This window comes from Meleagris gallopavo, chromosome 2 (genome assembly GCF_905368555.1).
Source record: "Meleagris gallopavo chromosome 2, MGAL_WU_HG_1.1, whole genome shotgun sequence".
Taxonomy (NCBI): domain Eukaryota; kingdom Metazoa; phylum Chordata; class Aves; order Galliformes; family Phasianidae; genus Meleagris; species Meleagris gallopavo.
The window spans coordinates 15,270,754-15,298,726 of NC_139405.1; the positions used below are offsets into that span (position 1 = coordinate 15,270,754).

The window sequence follows — 27,973 nt, forward strand, 5'->3', positions numbered from 1 at the left end:
CTCAGTGGCAGCTCCCAAAGACTCCTGGCACCACTGCATAGGAATTTGTTTCCTGGAGCAGTCAAGTGCCCTGAGATGACCTTCTGCCCCAGCCACAAGGTTTTAGCAGCCCTTGGCAGGTATGGAGGGTCTGTAGTGATAATGAGGAACACAGCCAGTAGCTCTATGCAGTAATGGTTGGATGAAAGGAATGAACACAGCCCTGCCAAAAATGGTCTGGGGTTACTGATGGCTGGTAACTGGTTATGAGTCAGTAACGTGCCTTCACAGCCTAGAAAGCCATCTGTATCCTGAGGCACATCAGAAGTGTGGCCAGAAGGATGAGGGAGGTGATCCTGCCCCTCTGCTCTGTGCTGTGAGACCTCACCTGGAGTACTGCATCCAGATGTGGAGTCCTCATTGCAGGAGTGATGTGGACCTGTTGGAGCACATCCAGAGGAGGGCCACAAAAATGAGCCAAGGTGTGGAACACCTCCCCTATGAGGACGGACCGAGAGAGCTGGGACTGGTCTCTGGGAGAAGAGAAGGCTCTGGGGAGACCTGAGAACGGCCTCTCAGTATGTGAAGTGGGGCTGTAAGAAGGAAGGTGACAGATTTTTTAGTAGGGTCTGCTGCAATCGGACAAGACGAAATGGGCCGCGGTGCGGGGGCTCGGCTCGGGGCTGCTCCGGTGCAGGGCCCGCGGGATGCCGGGTGCCGGCCCGCCGCTGCCGGCGGCGCGGGGCGGGTGCGGGGCGGGCCAGGCGGGGCGGGGGCGGCCGCGGGTGATGTCAGGGCTGATGCTGGCGGTGCGGCGCGCGGTGCATTGTGGGCGAATCCCGCCGCCCGCCGCGGCTCCGAGGGGGAGGATGCGCCCTGGGCCGGCCCGCCCCCGCCCCGCAGCCGCAGCGCCCGGCGCCGGCGGCACCGAGCCCGGAGAGCCGCTCTGAGGACGCGAGGCATGCGCCGGCCGCGCCGGCCGCAGAAAGAGGCGGTGGGGCCAGGTGAGCCGAGCCGGGCCGGGCCGGGCCGGGCCTCGGCGGCCTTCACGGCCGTCGTGCGGGGAGGGGGCGCCCCTCCGGCGCTGAGGGAGATGCGGGGTACGGGTCGCACCGGGCCGGGCCGCTCCGGGGCTGCGCGCGGGGCGTTGTGGGAACTGTAGTCCGTCCCTCCTCCCGGTGCCGCCTGCCGACGGGGAGCGGGCCCAAGCGGAAAACTCGGCTTCCCGGCGTGCTCCGGGCGGTGGGCGGGCCCGACGAGGAATGACGGCGAAGCGCAGCCAATGAGAAGGCGGGATGGGGTGGGGCGAACCATCTGCCGAGAGGGGCGGGGGAGGGAGGGTGCAGCGTGCCGACAGCTGCAGTGCAGAGGCGGACGCGGCCATCTCCTCAGCGGGGGAGGCGGGGCGGCCCCAGGTGAGGGGCCGGGCCGGGGCGCGGGGTGGCGGCGGAAGAGGCTCCGCGGGTCCGGAGCCCGGCGGCAGAGCCCGTCTCGGGCGAGCAGGTGCCTGCGCTTAGGGCGAGGCGCGGGAGGGGCCGTCGGGGAGGGGCAGGGCGGGAGGCGGCTGCGGCGCCCGGCGGGGCCACGGGCGTCGTGCGGAGCCGTGCGGGGGGCGGAGGGGAGCCGGGCCCTGAGCCGGCTGCGGGAAGCGCGGCTCGAAACCACGGTGCTGCGCCTCGGTGATGGGCGGCCGCGCGGTGCCCGCCTTCGCGGCTGGCGGAACGCCGCACGAGCAGCACCGTTGCGCCGGGGTTTTTCGTCGGGGAGAGTTCGCATTGTGTTTGAAGTCTTTGGAGCTCGGGTGGGCGCTGAGAGTTTCTCAGAGAGATTTCAGCGCTCGGGTCTTCTGCAGCCTTTCGGCACGGAGTCTCTGTGCCCTTACTGCTTGCGGTTCCCAAGTTGGTGCCGGTGCCCGCCTGCCAGGCGGCCCTTCCCCATCCCCTGCGCGCTGAGAGCCGCCCTGCCGCCCGGCTCTGACCCGCCGGCAGCAGCGTGGCAGCACCGTGACCTTGAGCTCATCGGGCGCCCGGCAGGGCTCTGTGAGCCGTGGCCCCCGGCGGGACTGCTGCTGCTCTTGGGGTGTTGGCGGGAGCAGCCCAGTGCTGCTCCCCAGCAGCCACAACCTACCCTGTGCCACGATTTCTTCTGCGTTCCCGAATTTCTGTTGGCTTGCGAAGAAGAGGTCGTTTGACTGGTGGAAAGAAGGGTCTCCTAGTTTTATCGCAGCTTGTCAATTCCTTTATGCTTCTGGTACTGTCGATGGAAATGCTACCTTTAGCCACAAACTTCTCCGTGAATCACAAGAGAGGTTTCTCAGCATACTGTTTTTTTCATCGTGTGAGTTTAACCCCCTGTTGTGTGTGCCTCAGTGCTCCAGCTAATGGGTACTGTGCCCTCATAGGTGCCATGACTAAAGTACTGAGTACTGACTCAGTAGTATGACCACGTTTCACTCCACTAACTTCTCTTGAGACTGTTTCTCAGCACAGTGAGTGCAGGTTAGGAATTCGTAGAATTGTAAAATGAGCTAGGTTGGAAGGGACCTTAAAGATTGAGTTCCAACCCCTGTTACCCATGGATTTTTTTCTTCACGTGCATGTGATCATCCAAGTTGTAGCAAACATTTTCATGCTGTTGCACTTGAGATTAGAAACTTTTGAGATTCTCATTGGGTATATGTGTCCATTTCTGCAACTTCTGTGTTCTTTGTGCTTTTGCAGGCTTTATTATAATATTCCTTCAAGAGAGGGCTTCATCTCTGGTGAAGGAAAACACTGGAGTTACCATTTCCTTGTAGATCAGTTTTTGTAAGAATTGGTCTCAAGGATACCCACTTCTTTTTTTTTATTTTTTATCTTCTTGAAATAGTGAGAGTCAGGTCAGATCCCCATCAGTGTTCTTGGCCTTGCAGAAAGGAGTGCCTCTGGTGTAGAAAATCTAAAGACAGGCAATGAAGCTGATGAGGGATCTGGAGCACAAGTCTTATAAAGAGCATCTGAGGGAACTGAGATTGTTCAGTCCAGGAAAGAGGAGGTTCAGGGGAGACATTACTGCTCTCTACAACTGCCTGAAGGGAGGTTGTGGTGAGGTGGGGGTCGACCTCTTCCCTCATATACCTGTGATAGGATGAGAGGGAATGGCCTCAAGTTACACCATGAGGTGTTCAGGTTGGATATTAGGAAGAAAAAAAGTTCTCAGCAAGAGTGGTGAGTTATTGGAACAGGCTGCCTAGGAATGTGGTGGAGTCACCGACCGTGGAGGTGTTCAAGAACAGTGGAGATGTGGCACTGACGGACATGGTTAGCGGGCACGGGGGGATGGGTTGACAGTTGGACTGGATGATCTTAGAAATCTTTTCCAGCCTTAATGATTCTATTATTCTACTTTGACATCTCCTAGGTTCATGCTAATGAAGTGGTCCCCACCCTTGCCCATGTATTGATTTCCTTCCCCTTCCTCTTCATCCCAACCCCAATGTTAGGTGCTGAAGGGATGAAGCCAAGAGTAGCTCTACACTGTAACAAGCAAAATGAAGCCATTCTTTAATAGAAGCTTGGTACTTGATGTTTTTCTGAGCAAGAGTGATCAGACAGATCTTGAGAGAGCTGATTCCCTCTTTCCTCTCTAAGTGCTGTGATACCTTTTGTGCTGTTCTTTGCCTTCTGTTACAGAGAGATTGCCACATCACTTTATAGCCTGTTAGTCCAGTGCTCTCTGGTGAATCTTGCTCTGTGTTCACTTCTTCAGTTGTGACTTGTTGGTTTTCTGTGTTGATCTTATTTAGTGTACAGTTTCTGGATGAACTCTGCAGGAATTTCTCCCATTCCTGGGAAAGTCCTGGATTAAAATCACTTGCCAGAGCTCCCTGATGACCTTCCAATAACATTGGCTCACTTTGAAAACAATGAACAGAGCAGAAGACAGAAAATAGGATCTTGTAGAGCATTATGTCTTTACAGAGTCCCTAGGGGCTTTGTAAACTGTTCCTTCATTTTCAGCTACTTGTTGAGATCTCCTTCTTTGGACATTGAAAGGCATACCTGAGATTTGCTGGTGTGATTGTGGAAGCACATGTCAATGTTCAAGTTCTGCTTTTTTGCTGAAGAAGACAAAGAATGGGTACAAGTAGTACTTCCCTCCCTTCCTTCTTCACACACACAAAAAAAACAAAAAACAAAACAAACACCCCACTGACAACAAAAAAAAAAACCCAGGAAGTTTGTATTCCCCATAGACATGCAGAAATCCCCTGAAATATCATTTTGAGACACTGTTCAGTTGGAATGAATGTTAAGATTTTTGTCTCCCAAAGCAAATAGAAAGGCCAGCTATGAGACCTCCCCTCCCTAAGGTGGAAGAAGATTTGGGGAATCTGTTGGACGTCCATTTAGGTATTAGGAAGAAGAGGTGAGCAAGATGATGTAGTTTATGCAGTTGTGTGTCTGAATTTTGTTGAGGCTACCTCAGCTGTATGAGCATCACCAGATACAAACTGAGAGTTGGCGATACCCCTTCGCATCCCGCAGGAACAGTTCTGGGCCTTTTCCATAATGGTGGCCACAAACAGCATATGATACAGATGAGACCTAAAAAATATGGGAAATAATGTAGCAACAGCAATACCATTTGGAACTTGATGTGTCTTAAAAGCTATTTCATGTGAACTTCTCCATTTTTGGAGAAGAGCAGATACATCAATATGTTGAGCTTGATGGGGGGGGGAGGTTAACTTACCAGAGTAGCTTTTTCATCAGACCCATAATTCCTTTTGTTTTTTTCTTGGTTCCACACTGTTTTTCATGAAGTCTTCATTACTCAGGAACTGTTTACATGGGAAAGGGTCCTTTTTGTAGTTTTGAGTACGAAGATGTTGACAGTGTGATGGACTGAAGATGTAATCAGATGAGATGTGCTTGGAAAGCCTTTCGTTTTGGTGTCAAGGCATGTCATCTTTAATTTGGTGAACAATCTGAAAGAAGCAGACTGCAGATCATGGGCTGACTCCAGCCATGTACTACGGAAAGCAGAATTAGTTTTTGTGGGCACAAGTCTCCTTTTCTCCAGAGAAATGGGGCAGCTTAGCCTACAGAAAGAACTTTAGTGTCAGCTGTGACAGATGGAAGTGAATTCTTTGCTATTCGTGTGGTAGGATATGCTACAAGGCTCACCATCAGCCCAGAGGCTGTGTGCAGAAAGCTTTGATTTCATACGGCTCATATAAAGAGACTGCAAAGCAGATAAGGGGAAGCTGATCTCTAGTGAAAAGGTTTTGATTGTAGGATTATAAACCTGACTGGTCAGGCCAATGTCCCGTATTGCTCCAATCCTTTTTCTAACAGCGATCAAGAGATTATACTTAAGGAAAGGCCAAGACGACACATGATCCAGCCTTCTTTCTATGCACCTTGAATGCTGGGGTGTTGGAGAATGCCATCCTTTTAGCAGCTTCCTAGAAGTTCTTCCTTGAATTCATACACTGTAATTCTCCAGCTTATTTCTGAACCTATTTCATCTGTTTCACTCCAAAAGATCCCACTTAAATATCACATACCACTGAAAGTGCTCTTTGTTTTTGTCTTCTTCCCAGTTTTTTTCCTTTACTGTTACACAATTGGATAGTTCCCCCAGGTTGCTGTTCTTGGCCTTCATACACTGGACGAGACCATGCTTGCCAGCTTCTTACTGGTACGGTGCAGGATGGCTGCAGTGGATTAGAGCACCCAGTGTCACCCTGTGATTGTGCCCACGGCTGAACACCCAGGGAGGAGCTGGAGGCTGCAGCCAGTGGGCAGTGCCATTTTCCTGGAGGGCTCCCTCAGCTCTCAGTCATTTGCTGCTCTTGCGCTTGGTGACTGGTAGGTTACCATGCTGTCCTTTCACCTCACTAGCTCAGCTGTGTGCACAGAGCTGTCTCTGCAGCCTTTCTTTTCCTCTCTTCTGAATAGGTGATCCTGATGGCATCCTATCAGTGAGCAGGTTTCACCAGTTAGGTCGTTGCTAGTCAGCATAAAGGCCTATTGCCACAAGATGTTTTTCTCTCCTTGGCACCACTGATAGCTGGAATGTAGTCTGAAAGTATGAATGTATCTGAAATTCCTTCTTTCCTCTCCACAAACCTAAACTTAAGACATTCTTTTTATGTATTCTCGCTCAAACATGGGAGAACTGTATTGTTCTCCCTTCATACGGGCATTAGCACAGTGCTCTTTTTGATTGGATGCTCCGTTAAACTGTGTGCTTTTCTTTCATTTTATGCAGAAGAGAAAGTTGTTCATCGTGCCGTGACATACCTCAGTCAGAGAACAGAAGTTGCCTTTGCAGTGGTGTTACGTTATGAGGTTCAGAGCTTTGTGTTTTAATTACATCTCAAATTATTTAAACAGAATCTAGATGGTTTGGACTCTAAAATGTGTTAACTTAGGGATGATGCAACAAAGTTATTAAAACTAAGTGATTTCTTTAAATCTTGCTTTCCTTGGGAAAAAAAAACACTGGCTTCAGGCAGATTTGCTTGGCTACTTCTAAGCAGAGGTGGCTGAGCCCTGTGCTTTCATGGAAGGCTGAGAACTTTTGCTTTCAAGGCAGTCATGGAGAGCAGCTTGGCTGAAGCTGAAATGGATCTGAGATACCTTTCCTTCATTGTGCTGGAGTTTGCGTTTGGCTAAGCCTACATTCAACCACTTCAAGTAGCTCTAAACTACTTGCCTTCATTTATTAGGATGAATAATAGTTTTTCCTGCTGATACAAGTCATTGAACTGGCCCATGGTGGGCAGAAGTTCAAAGCTGACGGGGGTGAAGGTGCTGCTTTTCTTCATTGAAGGTAGCAAAGCAGGAACCTGAAGTTGTGGATCCAGGATCAGCGTGTTTGTAGATTATGGAGGAGGGACTGTAGGTAATGCAGTATAACCAACACAGAGCTTCCATTGATTCTCGACTTTCTTCAATAGTGCCTAAGCATCCAAAGACATGTTTTGTCTTTAGTAAAATGTGCAGTAGCTAAAGCATGCTTTTTGAAAGGTATCTGTCCAGCCTTGGTTTGAAAAGAGCAAGAGATCTGAAATCTGCCATCTCCCATGTTCCAGGTGCTGGTACTTTCCTTAAGAAAAAGAACTCCCATGAAAAACAATAATTTTCAGTCATAAAACCTCAGCTTCTAGCAGAAGATGACCAGGCAGGGAAAGCCATTCAGTTTTGCAAATTTTCTTTGTAGTAACATGCTTCTGTACTAAATTAATTTGCCTTTCAGTTGCCTTTTGGATAAGATGCACGTATTTTAATGGAGTTTAGACTTCGAGTGATCAGGGTGGCATCCTGCAGCCTTATTTTAGCTCCAGGATTTTAGTGACCAGGAGGTGTGGATGCTGACCTATTGGTGACTCTCATGTCTCTCTTCCAGTTGTAGGCAAAGCCTACAACTTTTTTTCTGTTGTGCTCTGCAGGCACAGAAATATGCATTATTCCTAAATGTCTGAACCTGAGCTTGATTATCTATGAAGTATTTTATGTGAAATGCACTTTCCTTCTGCTTTTCTTGACACTTTCACCTCTGTGTCTAGAAAGAATGAGGAGTGGTTACTCATCAAGCAAAAGTGAGGCTGATGAGACTTTGCACATTAAGCAGGAGGGAAAACAAAAAGGAAAAATGAGAAAAAACAAGAGGAAAAGGTAGTCAAATGTTTTAGCCTTTTCCCTTTCTTCTGAATATTTTTTCTCACTCTCACGATGGTGTGATGGAAATGGCAGAATGCGTTTGGGTTCTGGGCCTTCAGACTAGCTGGTTACTTAGGTCTGCAACCTATTCCAAATGTGACAGCAACTCAAAGGTAGGTCTTTTTAGTATGGTTGCTTTTCTTTTCTTTTCTTTTTTTTTTTTTTTTCCCAAGTGGATTTTATTTAACCTTGCTGTCTGTTTTTCTGGTTGTGGTAAAATTGTTGTTTATTTTTTCTTTGCTGGACTGGAAGCAGTAATTGTGGCTGTGAAGTATTATTAGAAGTGTTTCTCTGGTAGCCAGCTTATTCTGGCACATTGAACACAGAATGCATAATTACACATTTCAGATTGAGATCTGTTTGAAAAATTGTTGTGAGCTTTTGCCAGCTCAGGTATAAATTTCTCATGCCATTTCTTTAATACAATTATGAACGGGACTTCAATTATTTTTACATTAAAATAAGACTTACAACCCTATGTGTTCTGTAATAAGAAATTCTCAGGATCCGGTTAGCTGGCAAAGCATTGGCAAATTGAGGATCAAAGTATAAGTATGGATTATTGCAACAAATCTGCCCCGAGGAACAGATTTTGAAGTGTTGTTTTTCTTTTTTTTTTTTTCAAGAATGACATTCAAGAAATTCTTCTGGCAGGCACGGTGATGTGGTGTAATGTTTTGAGAGATCTGTAGCAGAATGAGAAGACACATACCCAAGTCGTAGAGCTGTTAAACTTGACAGATAAGGAAACTTATTCTCATGGTTTATGGATGAGAAATGATAATTTGCATGGGCTGGGAGAATGGAAGAGCGTGGTGACAGTTGTGGAGTAGATGGCATTGTTGGCACATGTGGAAACGTCTTACCCAAAGGCAACCAGGACAAACTTGTAATAAGAACTCTTCCATGAACTTGGTAAAACAATTCCTCCTTGGAAACTGGATCTCGCAGCAATGCAAGAGTTAAACAGATCATACTTGCATCTACAAGAATTTTCATCAACTTTTCTAGGATGTTCAGATACAGAGGGAAATTAGTGTGGGCCACAACTGCTACTGGCATTGATGGTATTGTTTCCTTCATTAATATTGTCTTTAGATCAGCTACATGGGAAACAAATTCCTCTGGAATTGTAGATTGTTCAGATAACAATGAAATCTGAGCTTCCAATGTAAAAATGAGTTTTACACCCCTGGGCACTTTTGTCTTTGAGGGGGAAAAAAAAACGCTAGGAGAACTGCTGAATATGGCTGAGAATGTACTGGGATTTCCCAGGGGTAGGAGAAAAAGTGGGTCAGCCATGAGGACATCACCTTTGGGCAATTCACCAGCTGTCTGCAAACTAAAAAAACTGTAAGGCTGCAGTTCAGAGAATGTTACTGTAGATTTGCTTAAAACAGGAGGTAGAGGAAGGTTAAACATGCTCCATTGAGTGTGCTCCAACTAAGGGAGAAATTTTTTTTTTGGTCTGAAACATGGTAGAAATGGTTGCAGGAGGGCTGCAGAGAGATGGTTGAAATAACTAACAGCTGGCATGATAAAAATGTTTCCATCAGTGTCAGGAAATCTCTTTGTATAATTACAAACGATCTCTGCTGTGATCAGCAGTGAGCTTGAAAAACAGGAAAAAATGTCCCACTTAGGCTCATTTAGTCTGGTATGATGTAACAGTGCAGCAAGTGGCACTTGCCTCACTCTAATTTTTGTTAGACTTCAGAAGGCTCTTGGCAGCACAAAGTCTTAGTGTCGTGTCTGCAAATATGTGTTTGTTTTCTTTAAAGAAAGATAGAAGCATTTGGGTTAGAAAAGACATTTATACGATCATCTAGTCCAGCCATCAGACCATCACCACCATGCTGACTAAGCCACATCCCTAAGTGCCATCTCGACACATTTCTTGCAGAATTATAAACACAATATGCAGAGCTGGAGGAGGGCATCCGAGGAGAGGCTCCTGTTGTGTACAGTGCCATGAGCAGTGATCCTTGGGCTGGAGGCTTGTTTTCCAGCGCATCAGAATCCAGATGTTAGATGTGGACACTCACAGTCTGCAGCAAGTGCTCAAAATGACCCTGAACTTCACTAGTTTTAGTTTATATACAGTTTTGACAGTTCTTGTAAAGTTTGTGGTATTTTATCCAAAGGTTACATGTAACTTCAATGGAATCCCTCAGTCTGACTTCTTTAGGATATATTCTTTTTGTACAAACTGAGGTGATCCCAGCTAGGAAAATGCTGGGTGCAGTCCCTTCTTCATCCTTCTCTGTCTTCCAGAAGTTGAGTCCATATATGAAGTACAGTGTTCTCTGCTTAGGCACTTATTGTATGCTCTTAACCTCTGAATCCGCTTGCCCCATCCCTGGAAGCATTTAAGGCCAGGCTGGATGTGGCTCGGGGCAGTCTGGTCTGCTGGTTGGCAACCCTGCTCATAGCAGCGGGGTTGAAACTAGGTGATCATTGTGGTCCTTTTCAACGTAGTCCATTCTATGAATAGCTTTTTGAGGAGTTCTTGATATTTGCAGCGACTTCATCTAAGGTATGATTTGAAGCTGAGTATTATTTTTGCTGGAATGCAAGTTTAAAATGATTGGTCTCAAGCTGTAGGCCTTTTGGTCACTCTGCATTAGGTTATATTTGGGACCATTAAACAGCTTGTTCCCAGTTTGCTGTACAGCTGAGCCAGCTGCTCAAGGTGAAATGCTCTCTGAGACAAGGCTCCAGGCAGAGACTGCCGGGCAGAGCTCTGAAGAGAGGCTTGGAGTGGTCTCATGGAGGATGGTGAGTAATAAGCTCCCCACAAAAGCCCTCTGCAGGAAGGAAGCAGAGGAATTGCCTTAGAGAGATGCTCTACTGTTCAAAATGGTTGATTAAACAAACTAATCCAGGTGCAGCTGCTGAGAACATATGCAGTCGTGAAGAAAAGACCTCCAAGAGCATCATGTCCAACTGCTGACCCACCCCCACTGTGCCCTCTAACCGTGTCCCTCAGTGCCACGTCTCACTGTTCTTGAACACTTCCAGGGACAGTGACCACCAGCCTCCGCAGCCTGTTCCAATCTCTGCGTGATGTTTAAAGGTGTTGGGTGCAGGCTGAGGTTGACCCTAGAACCACAGAATCATAGACTGGCTCTGATTGGAAGGGACCTTAAAGGGATTCCAGCCTCCAAGATGTATAACTTCTGGTAGCTCTTGCTTTTGTTCAGATATATTTGTTCTGGCTACCAGCGTACTACTCAAGCTTTGCAAATAGCAATCAATACTGGCTCTGCAGGTAGTAGATAAGCTTAAACTCCAGTTAGTGCTCATTTTAAGCAGACTGTGATATTTGTTATATTAAAAGAGGCTAAGTTGATTGTGTTGCAGGAGGGACTTCTTGGTTTCCATTTATTTAATTTTCTGCTTGGTTCAAAAATTGGAGCAATTTGGTTCAAGGAGATTGGAAGAAAGTAACAGACTAATTCTCCTTTAGATAGCTGGTTTTGGCACAGAAGTAACTGCTGTATCTGACTGCTTTGTAATGTATGCTAATTCAGTCTCTGAAAGAATGCATTAATGCCTTAATGTCCAACCTTTTGGCTTGCTTGGGACACATTGAGTGAAAAGGAATTGTCTTGGGCCACTGCTCTGAAAGTAATGCCTCCTAATTATTTCCATGGAAAATACAACCCATACAGAAACACTGTTTAATGGAGCGAATTCTTAGCTATAAAACACTTCTTTTTCTTCACAGCCACCACCATTAGTTATGCATTTGGACCAGCAATGAACAAGAGCCTGCATGCCATATTCATAACAATCTGCACCAGTGGGGGTGACCAACTGTTTCTGTTGCCACTGCTGAAATGTACCACCCACCACCTCACTGTGTGCCATCCACTGTTTGGGCTCCACAAACATTCAGGAAGCACCAGTGAATATCAGTGGCTGCCATTGTTTGGGGCTTTGCTTTCCTTAGGTCATATGCTGATACTTGTAAGTGACTGTGCAGACCGCAGTACCTTCACTTGGCTGTGTAAGCAGGTAAGCAGTAAGAGCTGTCAGGGGATGTCTGCTGTCACATTTATTACACTCTATTTAGTGCAGCCCGGGGTTAGCAGTGAGTCTGGAGCTGCCTCTTTTGATTGCAGCATTTCAGATTGTTTTTCAGTCAAATTTACATCACTCCTTTATGGTCATAAAACAGAAGCTTTTCAAAGGTGAAAAATAGTCCCAACACCTCGCAACCTTGCCTTTAGATCTTTATTTATTTATTTTTACAGAAATGACATGCTATGAGTAGCAAATCCAGAATTTCTAAGGCTGATGTCCTTGCATGCCTATGAGAGGAGCATGTCACAGAGGAGACAATAAGCCACAACTGCTAGGAGTTGAGCCTGCTCTCTGAGCAGGATTCAGTACAGCAGAGGCAGGAAGATGTGTCTGCAAGGAACAATTCAGAACCCTTTGAGCTCCTGCTGTCAGACTTACCCTAACATATGACTTGTTTCAAATTGCTGTTTCAAATTCAGCAGGAGGTATGGTGTGTTCCAGGGCTGAAGCACTGTTAGTGCAGTGCAATGTATTTTCTTCTAATCAATTCTCTTATATTGTCACATGCATTTCTATTCTAATAATAGAATGCTGGTACATAGTGCAGCTTAGTTATACAAAGATTTAAGGATACTTATTTTTGTTGTTTTAATACACGGTGTTTCATTTTTATAATTGGTATTGTGTGCTGGAAACAGATGAAGTTTGTAGAACAGTGAGAGGATGAGTGCCTGCTCTTAATCCTGCTGTTGACTGAGCCCAACTTCTGCTGCTCAGTTGCACTTGGAAACTTTGCTGCTGTTTTCTTACTTCTAAGCACTCGTAATCCTTCTTTTATATTCTCATTCTCTGCTGCATTGGTTTCATTTTGACCTAATGCTGGTAAACCTTTGTCTTAGTGGGATCTTTTAAACCAGTATTCATGGTGGGAACAGTTAAGTTATGCTTAAGTTCTACTTAAAACATTTTTTTTTTTTCTTCCTCTCATTCACATATTGGAAAGAGAGATTGAACTGACTTCCAGGTTGCACTTTACTGGGGTTGCTGCCTTTGTTTTTCAGATGTCTGGCCTTATCTCGCCTAAAAAACCTTAGTTCACATCAACTTCTTAAAATGCCGTTGGGATCTGCAGTTAAGGTGGATCCCTTGTTCAGGATGGGTGACGATGCTTTGATCAAGTGATGAGGGTTCTGGGCTACAGCAGTCTAAATAATCTACACTTGTTCTGATTGTTTTAATTTGTAGGCTTCCAGTGGTGAGGATGTGTCCTGAAATAGAGTGACATGTTGCGATTCCTCAACAGTGAGATAAAGACTCTTAAGACTGTCCCAGGACCTTTAGTAAGATGGTGAGAGACAGACCTCCAGAGCTTTGTTCTGCTGTTTAATAACCACTCCGACTCTGATGACTTTTCAACTTGGCTGTATTTTGAATGCTACTAACAAAGCATACCAAGACTGAAATGAACTAATATAGGAAAGATGTCATACAATTAGTAGAGCTTTCTTCAAGGAAGATAGCCAAGAGGATATCAGGGGTTGAGAATAAGAGCAGGGAAAGCATATAGACTGTCTTACCAGAACGCTTATACTGCCTTCAGCAGTCTGTGAACTGACGGCTTCTTAAACTAAAGGTGAAATGTTTGTATGCATCTCTTTAATGGATTTCTAATTGTTATTTATTTTAATGAATTTGTCAAGTCAGTTTATGAATCTCTGCAAGCATCTGCAGTGAAGAGTTCTTCAGCTCGCAGCTTCTGTGAAGTTCCTTTTGTGTACGTGAGTTGATTTCTTGAAGAACACAGATGTGAACCAGGGAGATGGATTTGATGTAAGGCTCTGCCTGACTGATAGGTTACAACATTGGGCACTGCACTGAAATAATTCTCATGCAGACTTTCCTCCTAATTTTACTACTGTTGCCTGCCACAGTCACGGTTTTCTGTTGGTCTATGTGTTCATGTCAGTTCAATAATTGCTGCTATGTTACATCAGTTTTCTTGCAAGCTGCCTTAAAATTAAAGAGACCATTTAACCACGTGTGCTATTCACTGGAGCTGTCTAGATGCCAAACAGAACAAACATACAGCAGAGCAGTGTGTCAGAATGGATTTTTTTTTATTTTTTTTATTTTTTTTTAAGGACCAAGACTAAATTTATAGAACACTACAGATTCTCCAGTATGGGCTGGAAGAGACAGCAGTATGCAAGAGCTGATTTCACACTTCTGGATGCTGAAGTTGGCCAAGAAACAGTTCTGTTATTGTCGCTGTTTCTTTCTCACACCTGCTTTCATTCTGCTTCATATGCTATTTGTAGGAAGCCAGTTTCACAGTGTTTTAGGCTTCCTCAGCACTCTTCCTTCCCTTCTTGGGATATGGATACAATTGTTTCCTGGAAAGAAGTACATTTCCTATAGGAAGAAGACAATCTGAAAGTTTTTTATCTTCCCAGTTACTGTCTTCCAAGTTATGTGCCTTTGCATTCTGCAATCTCTGTATCTTAAATCTGAACATGACAAAGATGTTTCAGAGTTCACATACCTTGTTACCACTGGAATCAGAAACATCCATACGGGAGTTTAAGAGAGCTATTATCCTTCCATCTCTGCTCCAGGACCCCTTGACACCACTTATTTAACTTACAGAGGCGGTGCTCTGTGCTGTATGTTGGGTAGAGCCCACTGGCCATCTTTCACAACCTCACTTCTGTAGCTACAACAGCAAATTCAGGCCTAGCAGGGGGCTGGCAACAGGCTTAGATACTGGACAAGCAATATTTACACTGTATTTAATTGTTTTTTTGGGTGGAATTAAAGTACTGCATAACACATATGCACTTACCTTTGCATAGAAAACATAACTTCCGCCCTTTCTCTGGGATGCTTCTGGAGATCTTGATCAACGTGTGTTGTATTTTTCTCATGGCTGTAGGCAGTGCTTCAATGTTATTCTGATAAACTCTCAGTCAATATGCCTGCAGTGTTAATGCTGCCTCAGGATCAGATTTTTGTTGTGTTATTGCCATTTTGTGCTTCTTCTCCCATCTAAAACAGTTTGAAATTTGTCTCAAGCTATAATTAAATTGTCTTTTTGTTTGGCTGCACCACTGTGGCTGTACCAAAGCATATCAATAAACTTTGTTATGTAATTCTTTATCACCAAATGGCTGCTATTCATGGTAGTGCCTCAGGAGGATTTTATTCTATTTCAAAGCCACTAAAGCTTTCTGGGATTCCTTGAATGACAAACATACTGTTGGATTTTTTTTTTGTGCACTTAGTATAACATTGATAAAGAAAAATGGTATGTTCAGTACTACAGCAAGCAGTTCTGTCTTGCCTAGCAATGGATACCATCTCTCTTTTTAAAATTATTCTTTCACATTACTTTCTACCACTGCTTACTAGACCAAAAGCTTCTCATGCGCATGTGGCATCAGTGCATACATCATGCCCCATGTTTTTAGGTATATTGCTTCCAACAAGTGAAAAATAATGTATAACTGGGTAAAACTCCCAAATTCCTTTCTGTCTATCTTCGTTGCTACTGCCAACCCCCCCATTGTGGTGCTCCAGCTGACTCTGTACTGTCTACGTGCCAGAGCTGCACTGTGCTGTGCTTGCCCTCATTAAGGGATGCTGAGAGACTTTCATGTACCTGCATCTCTGTACACCTATGTTAATGCATTTTTGTATTCTTGTAACACTAAGGGTTAGGACAGCCTGTAATTAAATGTCTTTTATTTAAGTAATAGAGAACAGCCAGCCCCAGGAAGGATTTTGGGGAGATTCTCTGTCCTGTACAGCCTGCAGTGAGGTATTGTGCTCCTGCCTCCCAGCACATGCAGAGCTCACAGGGATCGTGGGTTGGATCACTTCAACTGTTCTGGCTTGGGAATGGCATTAGAATTGCTCGTTAGGAGTAAGAAGAAAAAATGTTCTGCTGCCAAACACAGTGTGTATTTTTTTCAATGGAGACTTTTCCAGTTTCTTACTGCCCTCAATAGCTGAAGGCTGAAAGAGCTGCTGCCCCATACAGATACAGGACTCTATGGGAATTCAAAGTGTTTCACAGCATCTTTTCTTCTGAAATTTCTTTATAATTCAGTTTCCTTCCTATTTCTCTTTTACCATTTTGATTGCACTCGTATCAGATGTTGGATTGCATGAACACTTCACAAAAGCCCTCTTACTGCATTATATTCTGCTGCTTGGTTCTTCCACAATTATATTCTATTTCTAGAACAGCATCTTCTTTTGAGGTGTTGCGTATATTTTCATGTTTGATCATCCTCTGTGTCTTGAACTTTGTGACATACTTCTGTCTGCCTCTTCCTTGTGCACACTGGTCACTTCCTGTCCTTCCTTCTTGGTCCTTTTATTGCTGGGGAATTTTCTGTACTTGAGCTCATAGTTTAATGGGGACTTTCTTTTTTTTCTTTTGGCCTGAAGTAGTGTGGTAGTCTTTCATTCTCGTTCGGTATTTATGATGTCGAACTTATTTAACTCGGCAGTCAGAGTGCTGCAGTAGCTCTCATTTTTAGGAAGGGAAATATGGAGTATCTTTAGGGAAGAAAGGTAGAACAGCAAAGAAAGCTTCATAAAAGATCCGTGCAGCCTGGCCTACTTCTAAAGCAAGCAAAGAATCTTAGAGGAAAAGGCAAAATGCATTAGGAAGATCTTCTATTTGTCCTGTTTCAAATTAATTTTCTTCTAGGGCAGAGGAGCTAATGTGTATCTGGAAATCAATTTTATAGAAGAATTGTAATAAAAAAATGAAACAAAATTAATTTTGGTGTAGGCTATCTGGAGATCCTGTAAAAGCAGGGAAAAGAGGCATGAGGTAGAATGTAAACACTATAGCAATAAGATATTTTTCTGTATCTTTGATAATTTTTAGCAGTGCATATGCTGTGAGGAGGACTAATTTATAGATGGCTGAAGCCTTTTCTAACCATCCCCATCTTCTTTGCTTGGCTGTTCATCACAGTGTTTTAATCCTGGCTCTCTAAAGGCCCTTCAACCCTATTCAGATGCTTTTAGGCTTATTGAATGCAATTCCTGGCAAACCCCTCTGATTTGTGTTGAATGTCATCCAATGAAAACCATAAAAACTGCCCGTGTTGCAGCTGCTCTCTTAAAACAAGACCTTTTTGCCGGGTAACTGTAACAGCTCTTGCAGCATTTGGCATTAGATTCTTCTTGACTTTTTGGCTGTCGGGCACAAGAGCACTGGACTCCTGCATGGTATAGCTGGTATCTGTCACCTTTTTAGTTTGTGCTGCTGACCTGAAGCATGGTTGCGTCTGCCAAAGGTATGCATGGATTGAGCTCAGGTATCTGTGAGGTGAGTTAGCCTTCTTACCTAGGAGTCTGGTTCTGAATTAGTTGTAAGCAAAACCTGTGAAAATGTAGCATGTACTTCTGCCATAACCTGTATTAATTCTACCATTCCTTACCTCCACCCCTTTTTTCCTCAGATAAATGGCTCATTCAAATTGGGAGCTACTAAAATACTCTCTGGCTGGCAAATGCAGTGCCTAGCAGCAGTCATCAAGGACGAACCAAACATGAGTGGAGGAGGGGAGCAGGTCGACATCCTTCCGGCCAATTATGTGGTCAAAGATCGCTGGAAAGTGGTGAGTAGCTCTGCCTTTGTGCTTCCTTTGGTGGCCCCAGAAGACCACCTCCTGCTGTAGTAGTATAGAAACTTGCTTGGTTAGTCCTGGGCTCCAACAAGCAACCGTGGAATGGTATGGTTTAATGTTTTAGTGAGATACTGAAAGAAGATAGTCAATATTGCTCTGGTGTTTAGAATGTCTGGTATTTTTAGAAGACTAAAGCTGCCAGAGGTTTTTAGTTAGGATTGAACTGTTGCAGCTGTCTGAGTCATCTTTTAATAAGAAATTTGGATTTCGAGTTATTCTGGCAAAGAATACTAGAAAAGTGCCTATAAATAAATTACATTACAAAAAGATAATTCAGAAGCAAATGCTTGAGGTTATAATGTAATCTACTTCAAAAGTCAGAAATTCCATAATTAGCTTGTTGGTAAACTTTGATGTTAATTTATTCTAGCACTTTTAAAATTACTTCCTCACATATTAAGAGTTCTAGGTCTTTGTAAGTCAGCTGTCTTCTCTAGTGTGCAAGCTGAATGGAGTAGCCATTCAGTAGCCATTTCATCTTGTGTGTACGTTGTGTGGCTGCAGATCTTAATATCCATGGCATGACTGCCATTTAAACTCACCTTTTTGTGTTCCTTACTGCTGTTGTATCTGTGTTCAGGAATGTTTTACTGAGTGATGTAAGAGGATGTACTTCCTTTTACACATAAGGCTTTCTATTGCTGTAGTGAGGTCCCTAGGAGTGAATGGGGGGAAGTAGCATTATATCATCACCTCAGACAAAGAAAGGAGAATATAACGTTATTAAATGTTAATTAAAATCACATCTGTGCTATTGTGTCCATTTCTGACTTGAATTACTGACAGTGTTTGAATCATTAAACTCACTGCACAAAACTCTCTAGTTTGACCTGCAGATGATTTGTAGTAGTAGCACTGAGGAGTTTCTCTGTGCTGACCAGATGTGGCACAGCTGCCTCCTGAGTTTTGCAGTGAGTTGTGAATAGCAGAGGGCTAAAGAAACTCTGAACTCGGCTTCAGTTCCATGTTGAGGATAGGTTATTTTCAACAGCCCACTGCAGACAAGATATCATCCTTTGTTAGTGTTACATCCTGCCTGTCTCTCTTTGTTGCTCTGAAGAAGTTACACTTTGCTTTGTTCCTGTTACTACCTCTCTTCATCCTAGCATTTTGCTTCTGGTTTCTCCACAGCCTTCACCTTCCTGTCTGCCTTATCCCCTAACAGCCTATTTATTTTTAAGCAATTCAAACTGCTCCTCAATCTCCATGCTTCCAGAGAGCAGATGGAGGATCTCAATTTTCTTTGCAATTAGATATCAAAATAGAGACATCCCCCACCCCTTCCCAAAGCTTTCCGGTACAAATACAGGGAAGCCTTGCTGTGCTCTTGCAGCTTTTGGCTGGAGCACGTACATTTGTTTTGGAATGCTGATGCATGTGCAGGCCAACTGACGTATAGGATCTGAAACTTGTTCTGTGCTTATGGACTTCTCAGGAAATGCTGTTTGCAGCTTTTAGCCAACGGTCCCTGCACAAACTGAGATTTCATCAGACCTTACAATTCGATCCGTTGGTACATGTTCTTTGCAAAGCTGACATTAGATGCAGTTCTGATGCTAGCTGTTGCTTTGAGTATATTGATGCAGATACTCTTGCCCTTTCCTCTGGACACTAGCTAGTTTGGGCTTGTGCCATTGCTACAGTTCATCAAGCCTCAAGGTTCTATTTCTTGGCTGGGAGTGCTAAAATGTCTTCCGCAAATTATTATATTTTTGTGTGTGTGTGTGTTTGTTTTTCTTTCACAGTCCAAGCCAAGTAACTTTGTTCATGGATGCTGCAGGACTCTTTAGAAGCCTAAAATATATCCAGTTATGCTCCTAGAGAAACATTTCAAGCTGATTTTAGATTTGTGTTGACACTAAGCACGGGATTCAATGGCTTTATTATTATTGTGTGAGCCTGGGGACAGCTAGAAACTCTACCAACTGTTCTACCTCAGAAAATACAGAAACATGCAGGTGTACTGCCAGCAACAACTAACTCTAAGTGGAGTAACTGCCCTTCATGTTTTGTAGTGTTAGCTCACACTGTTCTTAAATAGTGCAATGGGATCATTACTCTGCTTGAAGTCTCTGAGAAATTGCATCATTTGCTTAAGGCCAGAAATAGCACTGAGAAATTCTGATTCACCCATGATATTTTGCTTTGTGTTAACTCAGTTGTGTTGTGAGCCCTCACTGCATGGTCATTGCTGGTCCCCTCAAGAGTATATGCCCATTAGGCAGGTCTTTTGTGCTGTCCCCTTGGGGTGCCAGGTGTCAGTGTGTGATCAGACAGAACAGGGAGCTGCATGGGACTCAGAGTAGTCTGGCAGAAATATACCTCTGTTGGCCCAAGGGGTTGGGTACCATAGGAGCAAGTTATAGATAAAAAGGGGGGGTGCTCCTTAAGTGCGTGTAGTTTATTGGTAGCTTTTTTTTTCTTTTTTTTTTTTTTTTTGTCATAGGCATTTCTGAATTTAACACATAGCATGCAACCTGGACAGGCAGAGCTTTGCTGTGAGTAGTGGATCCTACTCAAGCAGGTGTGTGGCATATTTATGTGGCACTGGGGCTGAGATGCCAGAAGGCTTTTTGTGTAGTTTGTTCTCCCATTGTGACTATCTCTGGCTGGGCATCTGCTTGAACCTTGTACTTCTTAGCGCAGGCATACTTCCAGTATCGAGCCAAGTTCTTATTTTAGATCAGTTTAATGTATTCCTTGAATTCCTTTCGTCCTCTCTTCCTATATGCTTGGTGACAACTTTTGACAAATGAAGATGTTAGTTCTCTGCAGTTAGCTTGGCAGTAGTTCATTTTCCTGTTGCTCCAAGTGAGTAAAACTTGGCTTTCTGACAATGATGTGTTGTTATTTTAGGAGGAAGGAATGGACAGGGAGTACTTGTGCCTTTCATCAAAACTTAGGGACTTGAAGAAGTAGTCTTTTGAGTCATCATTCTTTACCTGCAGATGTTTTAACTAGATGAAATTTGGATGTTACTAGAACCATGCAACTCTTGCTGAGGCCCCGCAGGATGACTTGATCCACATGTGCTCTTTCTAATGTGTGCTGCTACACTCAAGGATGGGAACTAAAACATGGCCTGTATATGCTTCAAACTAGGTCTGGGTGTCTAGATGGCTTCTCAGTTTGTGCATGTTCTATCTGAGTTAGTTACCCCTTGAGATCAGTGCAACTCCTAGGTGAGTAGACGCTGAGAGTTTGGTGAATATCAATCTATTCTTTCTTACCTCTTGTTAAGCCAGATGAAGCCTGCTTGACATTTCTGGATGAGCTGGCCTGTTGAGATGGGCTGTAAGAGTTGCAGACTTGACTACAGAAGTTCTCCTAACAGTTGCAGTAGTTACTGTTTGCCCTTGGCAGCATTTGAAGCATATGGGTGACAGTCTTGTCCCTGGCTGAGTTCGCTGGCCTTCAGTTTGGTCCTTCGCTCTGCCTTAAGAGCTCGTGTTCTGCTTCCTGACCTTGCCACTGACACTGGGACCGAACATCTCTTTTCCTGGGAAGATCTTATCCGTATATAATATCCTTGGAAGGCAGACTTTGATTAGAAGAGTGATGTCTTATTCACTTGCTAAATAAAAGATCAAATTTGTAATTAAAGGCTATTTTTGGTTGCTGGGAGGGGATGGGGGGATGGGGAGTTGGGGTGGAGTTGGAGGATTGCCTTGTTATTCTGACCTGTCCCTCTGAAACAGTGCGGTTTTCCATTTTCCCAGTGGGCCTGTACTTTTTTCCTGCCAGAGTACTTTTTCTGCTTAGTAGGAAGGCTTTCTTTTTTTTTTTTTCTTTTTTTTTTCTTTTTTTTCCTTTTTTTTTTCTTGTTTTTTCTTTTTTTTTTCCCCCTAGGTTCTGAAGGATTTTGTTGCAAGTATCTTTTCTGGATAAATCCAAAATGTTAAGGATATATAAAGGAGACTTCGAAGAGAGTTGTTTGTGTTTTGTATAACTGCTGATATGTCCAGAGGGGTTTAGGTATTGGCTTGCCCCATTGGGATGTAGAAGTTTTGTGTTGGTTGTCCTGAGGGAAAGCCCAGTCTGGGAACCCCCTCATCAGAGCTTGCTACACCAAGGAGTCCAGTAGAATAGCTTTTTGGTAACAGCTTACCAAAGGGCTTGATGTGTCATGAAGACTAGAAAATGGAAGAAGTGCTGCAATGTTCTATGTGGTGGTGTGGTCACTGGAGGCATACTGAAAGGACTGTAAGCATGTCTGAAATGCAGCTGACTTAGCTTTAGCTGTCTATATATGAGTGTCATGGGAGTGTCAAAATAGATACCTGTATTTGATCAGATGAATTGTTCACTCAAGTCCTCAAACATGGATACATAGCTTCCATATGGGCTCTTGCATTTCAGAAGAAATAATCCTGCTACTGACCTCAGCCTAAAGAGTAGATGGTCTGATGAAAGGTAGAAGAAGAATGAGATGAAACTATTCCCTGGGAAGTAAGGCATGGGCTGGGTGATTCGTGATTACCTATTATGTGATTTCATTAGACGTTCCCTTCTCTTTCTTGACTTTGCATTTAACAGTTTCCCTATTTATTTTCTTGGATGCTATATGGCCATCTCTCATTTGTGTCCAGCAGAAAGCTGTATAGAATTCACCTTCGGACAGTGAACTTACATTGAGTATCCAAGCAACAAGCAGGTGCCTATATGGAAGCTCCTGACCTCAGCTAAGGCCTTCAGTTGCAGTATAACAACTTGCTCACTAACAGAGAAAAGGAAATGGCTGCTGATTGCCTCTGGATGTTGCTGAAAGACCAAGGAGGTTGGCAGTACTGGTAATGATGAGCAGGACCATCTGGTGTGCTGGGAAAAGTACGCTAGAGGATAATTTCCATAAGAGAGTGACTAGAATGTATGTATAAAATCAGTTTTCTGATTCAGAAGAAACTCTGTCTTAATCTTATGTCATCTTGCATTTGTTGCTCTATAGACTTACATGCATCTTTTAATTCAGTTGTTTTCCCATGTGAGCAGTCTTAATACCTGAACCTTTCTTCCTGAATCTGCTTTTCTGATACATACTTTCTTTTATTTCTTCTGAGGTAGCAGTCCTAGGTTGTCTAGTTTGTCCATCCTTAGTTTTCCAGCTCGTAGTTATTCTCTTAGTCTTGAAGTGAACCACTTCTACCTCTTTAATAGCCTCTAACAGCAAAGTGCTCAGTAATGTGTATTGTACACAAGACCTTCCTACAGATTCTTACAGTGTTGCTATCCTAACTGTATAACTGTGCTGTTCCAATCACACTGTAGTGTGTAGCTTTGCTTTTTGACAACTTTGTTGGACATGGGAATTGTCCACACTGAGGCCAGTGAATGGAAAAGGATCTTTGTGCACTGGCACAGGAGTATTTCTTCTAAGATCAATTTATTGAATTTGCAACCATTTGCAAGACATTTGGGTAGCCTATGTCTCTTGTTCAATCCTGCTGTGTTATATTTATTACCGATGACTTTTGTTTATGATGATGTGCATTTTCCCACTGAGACTTCTTCCATCTTCCTTCAAGGTCCTCCCAGGTCCAAATAAACTCTTTGCTACCTTCAGCTTTTGCTATCCCTTTCTTCATCTTCTTTGTCATTAATATGCCAAGGAACAGAAGATCCCATGTACTGAATACTGAGATATTAGCTGGTGTGTTACTGTGCTGAATGTAGCATTGTTTTAATTGAAAGATTTTTAATAGCCAGCTCACTTTGTATGAATTTCCAAGTAGAAGTAGAGCTGCACTATAATAATTTATGAATATGTGCTGACCTAGTTATTGGGATGTTTATTGTTTGAATATGCCTGTGTAGCTCAGCAGAATGTTGTGAGGAAAAATAACAAGAGAAAAGAGAAGAAGAATGGCTCTGGATAGCTTCTCTCAAAAGGTTATTCAGAAATAACTTCAGAGACAATACTTGGGGTGTTAATCCTGAAAGTACTAAAATCTCTTGTGCCAGCTACCATGCAGAAGTGTTTTTCTTGACCTGGGGGGCAGGAAAGCAAATATTTTTGGTCACCTTATGAAGAAAAAGCCTGCCCTTGAGAGTCTGGAACTTCTGTTTATCAAACGGAACAGATGCACAGTACAGGCTATGTGATGCAGAAAACATTCAAAAACGTCATTTAAACTTCATCAAACACTGTGTAAGATACATGTTTGAGAGTCTGGCTGATTTAAGCTGCCTTTTCTCTTCAAATGTTAGAGTTGCTTTTGGAAATGAGCAGTCCTCAGGGCTTCCAGAGCAGCTGCGAACACAGTGCATGCGGAATGCTGAAGTAAAGGGCTGCAGTTAGGTTCAGTGAATAAGTGCTAAGTGGATCAAAGGAGCTCTGGTCTAGCTGTGCTGTAAACCTGAAGTTGTTCCTGTGCAACATAGCATGCTTTAAACATTTAAGAGAAACAGAATTAAAAAAAAAAAAAAAGTAAAGGAATTGTCCTGGCAAAGACATTGACATTTTCAACACTTGAGGAGTCTGTCTTACATACATATGTATATCTATATGTACATATGCTTTGAAGTCTCTGCAGAAGGAAAATCAAGGAATCACTTTCCAGGAAAAGCTCAGCTTGTGCTCTGAGTGGATGACTGCTCTAGAACAAGCAAATAACTTACATAAAGTAGGTGCAGATCAGATATGCTGAAATCTGGGCATCTTTAGCTTTCAGTTTGTTTTAGCTTCCAGGTAAGGAGATGGCAGTATTGTGATGCAGTGCCTAATTTTGCTTAGAGGCACAAAGAGCTTCATTTGATGCAGTTTAAAAAATAATAACTAGAGATTGAGAATCAGAATGGAGAAGTACCTGTGGCTTGTGCAAAACTGCTTTGAGTTAGCGCAGTTGTCAGTTCTCAGAAACATGACACTGAAGTAGCCTCACTAACAGAGCAGGTCAAACATTTGAAAACTTCCAGTGGAATTTAGTTCTGTATTTAAAATCTTGTGAATGAGGTTCAAACTTCATTTTATTTATTACTTGCAAACATTAATTCCAGCCACTGTAGTTGTGTTTTACTGCAGAGATCTGTGTGCAGGAGATGAATGATGGTTTTTATCTTTCACACTCTACATAATCATTCTGCTATCTCCTTAAAGGGTCTTTCCTTTGATTTTTGGCATGAACATTATTGGCAGGATAGGCGTTATCATTTGCTTTTGTATGTATCACGTGTCATCACTTGCAGAGCTTGTTTTTTGTTGTGCAGCAAAGAATTTATACATAGCACAGTCAAGTGGGCAGCTGGACTTCTGCCTAACTGTGCGCTGAAGGGATTCAGGCACAGCACAGAATGGGAGCTGAATTTGTTCCTGCCCGTGCATTAAAGAAGCTAGTGCCTGGCTCCATGAGAGACAATTTGTTGCCATCTCTTTTGTGCATTGTACCAAATCTCCATGTACTTTTCTAGTTGAAGAAGATCGGTGGTGGAGGCTTTGGGGAGATTTATGAGGCAATGGATCTGCTTACCCGGGAGAACGTGGCCTTGAAGGTGGAGTCAGCTCAGCAGCCCAAGCAAGTTCTCAAGATGGAAGTGGCTGTGCTGAAGAAGCTGCAAGGTAAGGCAAGAAAGCTCTCTGAACTCAAAAGTAGAGGTCACTGTGCATGTTAACTATTATAATCCAAACTTGCAGATGTTTTTCTTAAGTTTCTCTTCATCTACCTTATATGGGAACCATTAGGTCATGGCTTGAACCAATGATTGAGCATGTGGTGAGGGAGTTTGGCCAGCCCTGGGAGCACAGGTGTGAGCAATTCACCTGTGTGACCAGAAGGAGTGAACCCTGGGTTCACCTCATGCTAACCTCTTTTAAAGGCTGGCAGCCAAAAAGGAAGCATCTCTACTTAGAGATCGCCTCCTTTGGGAGTTTTCTAGTGAGCACTTATTCTCAGAAAGAGGTAAGCTATTCCTCCTTTACTACCAGACTGTGACCAATGCCTTTCTTGGGTAACCTGAAAACTAGTCAGTGGTAGCTATATCCTCTGCCTTATACGATACAAACCTGCAATGTTATGTTAAAAAATTCAACTCGGAAAATTACTGCATTCTGCAAAGCATCCTATTCAAATGGGTTCCAACTATAGGAGCTGTTTTTGTTCACTAAGTTAAAATAATAATGGGGAGACTAAAATTGAGTTATTGATACACTAGTCTGTTTTGTTTAGTGGTACTGATTAGATAATACTGATTAGATAATACTGATTTAAGCAAATGATGTCTGACTAAGAAATAAGGCTAGATGGCTGCTCCTAAAGGACTGGAACAGTGGTTGTGTCTAAAACACTGTGAGCGTGAAGGAGTCTGCGTGTAAAGTGGTTCAATAGTAGATAAGTGCAACAAGTGCAGCAGTTGCTCGTGATTTTGAGGATAAAGAGAGGGCTCTTCTGCTAGAAATTGACAGCTGGAGGAGGATGGAAACAATTTCCAAATCTGCCCTTGAGGAGCTGAGAACTCCTGTTTGCAGAAGTGCAGTTGTACTTATTCCTTGGTGAAGGCAAAGACAGCTACTGGCAGATACGGTTTCTATGAAAGGATGTTTTCTCTGGCAGGATTTGCACTTGAGCCGGAGAAATGTCTTCTCATAAGACAGTGAGCTGTGTACTTATCACTAAGTCTCATGCTTCAGAGGTATTGTGGCCCTATGACAGTGCTTATACCTTTGCCCCTGTACAAAATCTCCAGAGTTGATTGGATTAGAGGGTGAAATTTTTACAGGTCTTATCAAATATGGGTTAATGTCTGTGTCATACTGACTCTGTAGTGACTTGCATTAGTTTTGCATAGTTGAGCTTTTATAGGATGAGGACTGATAGAAGCCTTTTTGGAATAAGCTGTGTTATAATGGATACTTCTGTGCTTGGGAAAGTGAATGAAAGTAAAGAAGAAATCAACCCAGATCATTAAGAGATTATTGCTGGTGATATGTGGAAGCTCTGGATATGCAGAGGCTCTTAGAGAGCAGCAGAGCAGGTGTCTGAGTTCTGAAAGCAATGTAATGAGAACCTGCAAAGCAGAGATTTAGATTTTTGCATTTGGTTGTATGCTTGGAACTGCTCTGAAGTGAGTGAGTGGTGTGACCGTGTAGAACGGCTTGCTATTGGAATAATGAGAGAGGATGCTATTATGCTGGCTAATGTCAATGCATACTATATCCAGAGCAGGGAATGCTTGAAAAGCATGACCTGAAAATACCAAATCAGAGCTAACATCATAAAATGTTCAGGGAATTGACTCGCACATTTACTTTTCCATCAGCATTTGTTGTTGAAAATAGCAAGTGCTTGAAAAGCAGCCAGAAAATTGTATGCAGCATGATCTTGGTAATTTAGGGGTGGGAACAGAAAACTAGGAAAGTTCACTGGCAAAGCAATTAGCAAGTATTAAGGAACAAAAAAACCAGAAGCAGCACAACGGGCTATGCATCAGCTATCCGGCATTTAAGAATGACAAATTACTTCAGCCATGTTTGTACAAATCAAACTGCTCTGTGAAGGATATAGCTTTTTTTGGTTCGAGGTTAATCCCCAAATGCTTTACTGAAATAAATTATAAAGTTAAAATAAGAAATAAGGTTGAGAGATTTGGGAATCGTGCATTGTGTATGTTTTCATAGCGAGCTGTTAAGGAGAGGTGTGAAGTCTTTCAGAAAAAGGAGACACTGACTTCAGGCAAACAATTGGTGGAAGAGAGTAAGATGGTGATTCTACTGCAGATGTTTGTCAGTTTGTGTTTTTCCAGATGAAAAGCAATGGGAAAGCCCAGTTGAGTCATTCTGTTCTGATCTTAATTGATTCAATTTTTTTAGCTGCATAAGACTTTTTCTTTATTTGTTTAGATACAACGTCTTTGCCAAAGATAAAATCCGTTCTGGCTTTTGTTATTACTTGCAAGGATTCTGGATCACCCTTGCTTTCCCAGTCTTCGTACTGTCTGGGAGGTACCAGCAACAGTACCCTTTTAGGCTTTGGATGAAACATGATTAAAAAACTATCTGAATCCTCACTGCAGGGCGGTATTCCAGCAGTCATAGCTAATTGCAGAATCAGTGGCCACAAAACTAAAACACTGGACTTCTTGTTACTCGGATTGGCAGTGTGTTTACACTCTGTCTGCTGTAGGTAAAGTTCTTTGCTGTTAATCTGCACCCGGTCTGAGCGCAGGAGTCACTTGTTGTTTCTGTTGGGCTTAATTATCTCTGGCTGGTCTATCTCTTCCATGGTTGAAGGAGTAAGCAGGACTAAGCTTATCCATAGGATCAAAAAACTTCTCTTGAAGAAGGCTGTCATGCAGTTCTGAACTAGTGAGTGTTATGGAGAGTCAGGAGCCACATCAGCAATGGAAGATTTTTGCAGTAATAGACTTTTATGGTGTAAAGCAATAAGAAAATAATATTTAGTTTCTAAGTGTAGAGATAATAAAGTAATAGTTTAAAAAAAAAATGCAAAAAGATCTTATTTTTCTTAAGACAGTTAATAGGGAATTATCTTGTTAGTGGTGAAAATCTTGCCTGTAACAAATTGAGCTGTTTCAGGAACTGTTTGGCACGTCTGC

The 27,973-nt window shown here is 43.2% G+C and overlaps 1 protein-coding gene across 6 annotated transcripts in view; it reads left to right on the plus strand.

Annotated features, from left to right (window-relative positions):
* The first annotated feature begins 852 nt into the window (after positions 1-852).
* TTBK1 (tau tubulin kinase 1) overlaps positions 853-27,973 on the plus strand; it is a 100,518-nt gene continuing 73,397 nt past the window's right edge. For 2 of the 6 annotated variants that reach the window (XM_085219053.1, XM_085219047.1), the window contains exons 1-4: positions 1,382-1,482; positions 12,966-13,068; positions 17,201-17,359; positions 24,833-24,980. In XM_085219053.1, the coding sequence (XP_085075179.1) occupies positions 13,066-13,068; positions 17,201-17,359; positions 24,833-24,980 (310 nt within the window). In that variant the 5' untranslated portion in view covers positions 1,382-1,482; positions 12,966-13,065. Of the gene's footprint in view, positions 984-1,296; positions 1,483-12,965; positions 13,069-17,200; positions 17,360-24,832; positions 24,981-27,973 lie in introns of those variants that run through there. The other 4 variants (XM_085219048.1, XM_085219051.1, XM_085219050.1 and 1 more) reach the window with 4 other exon arrangements.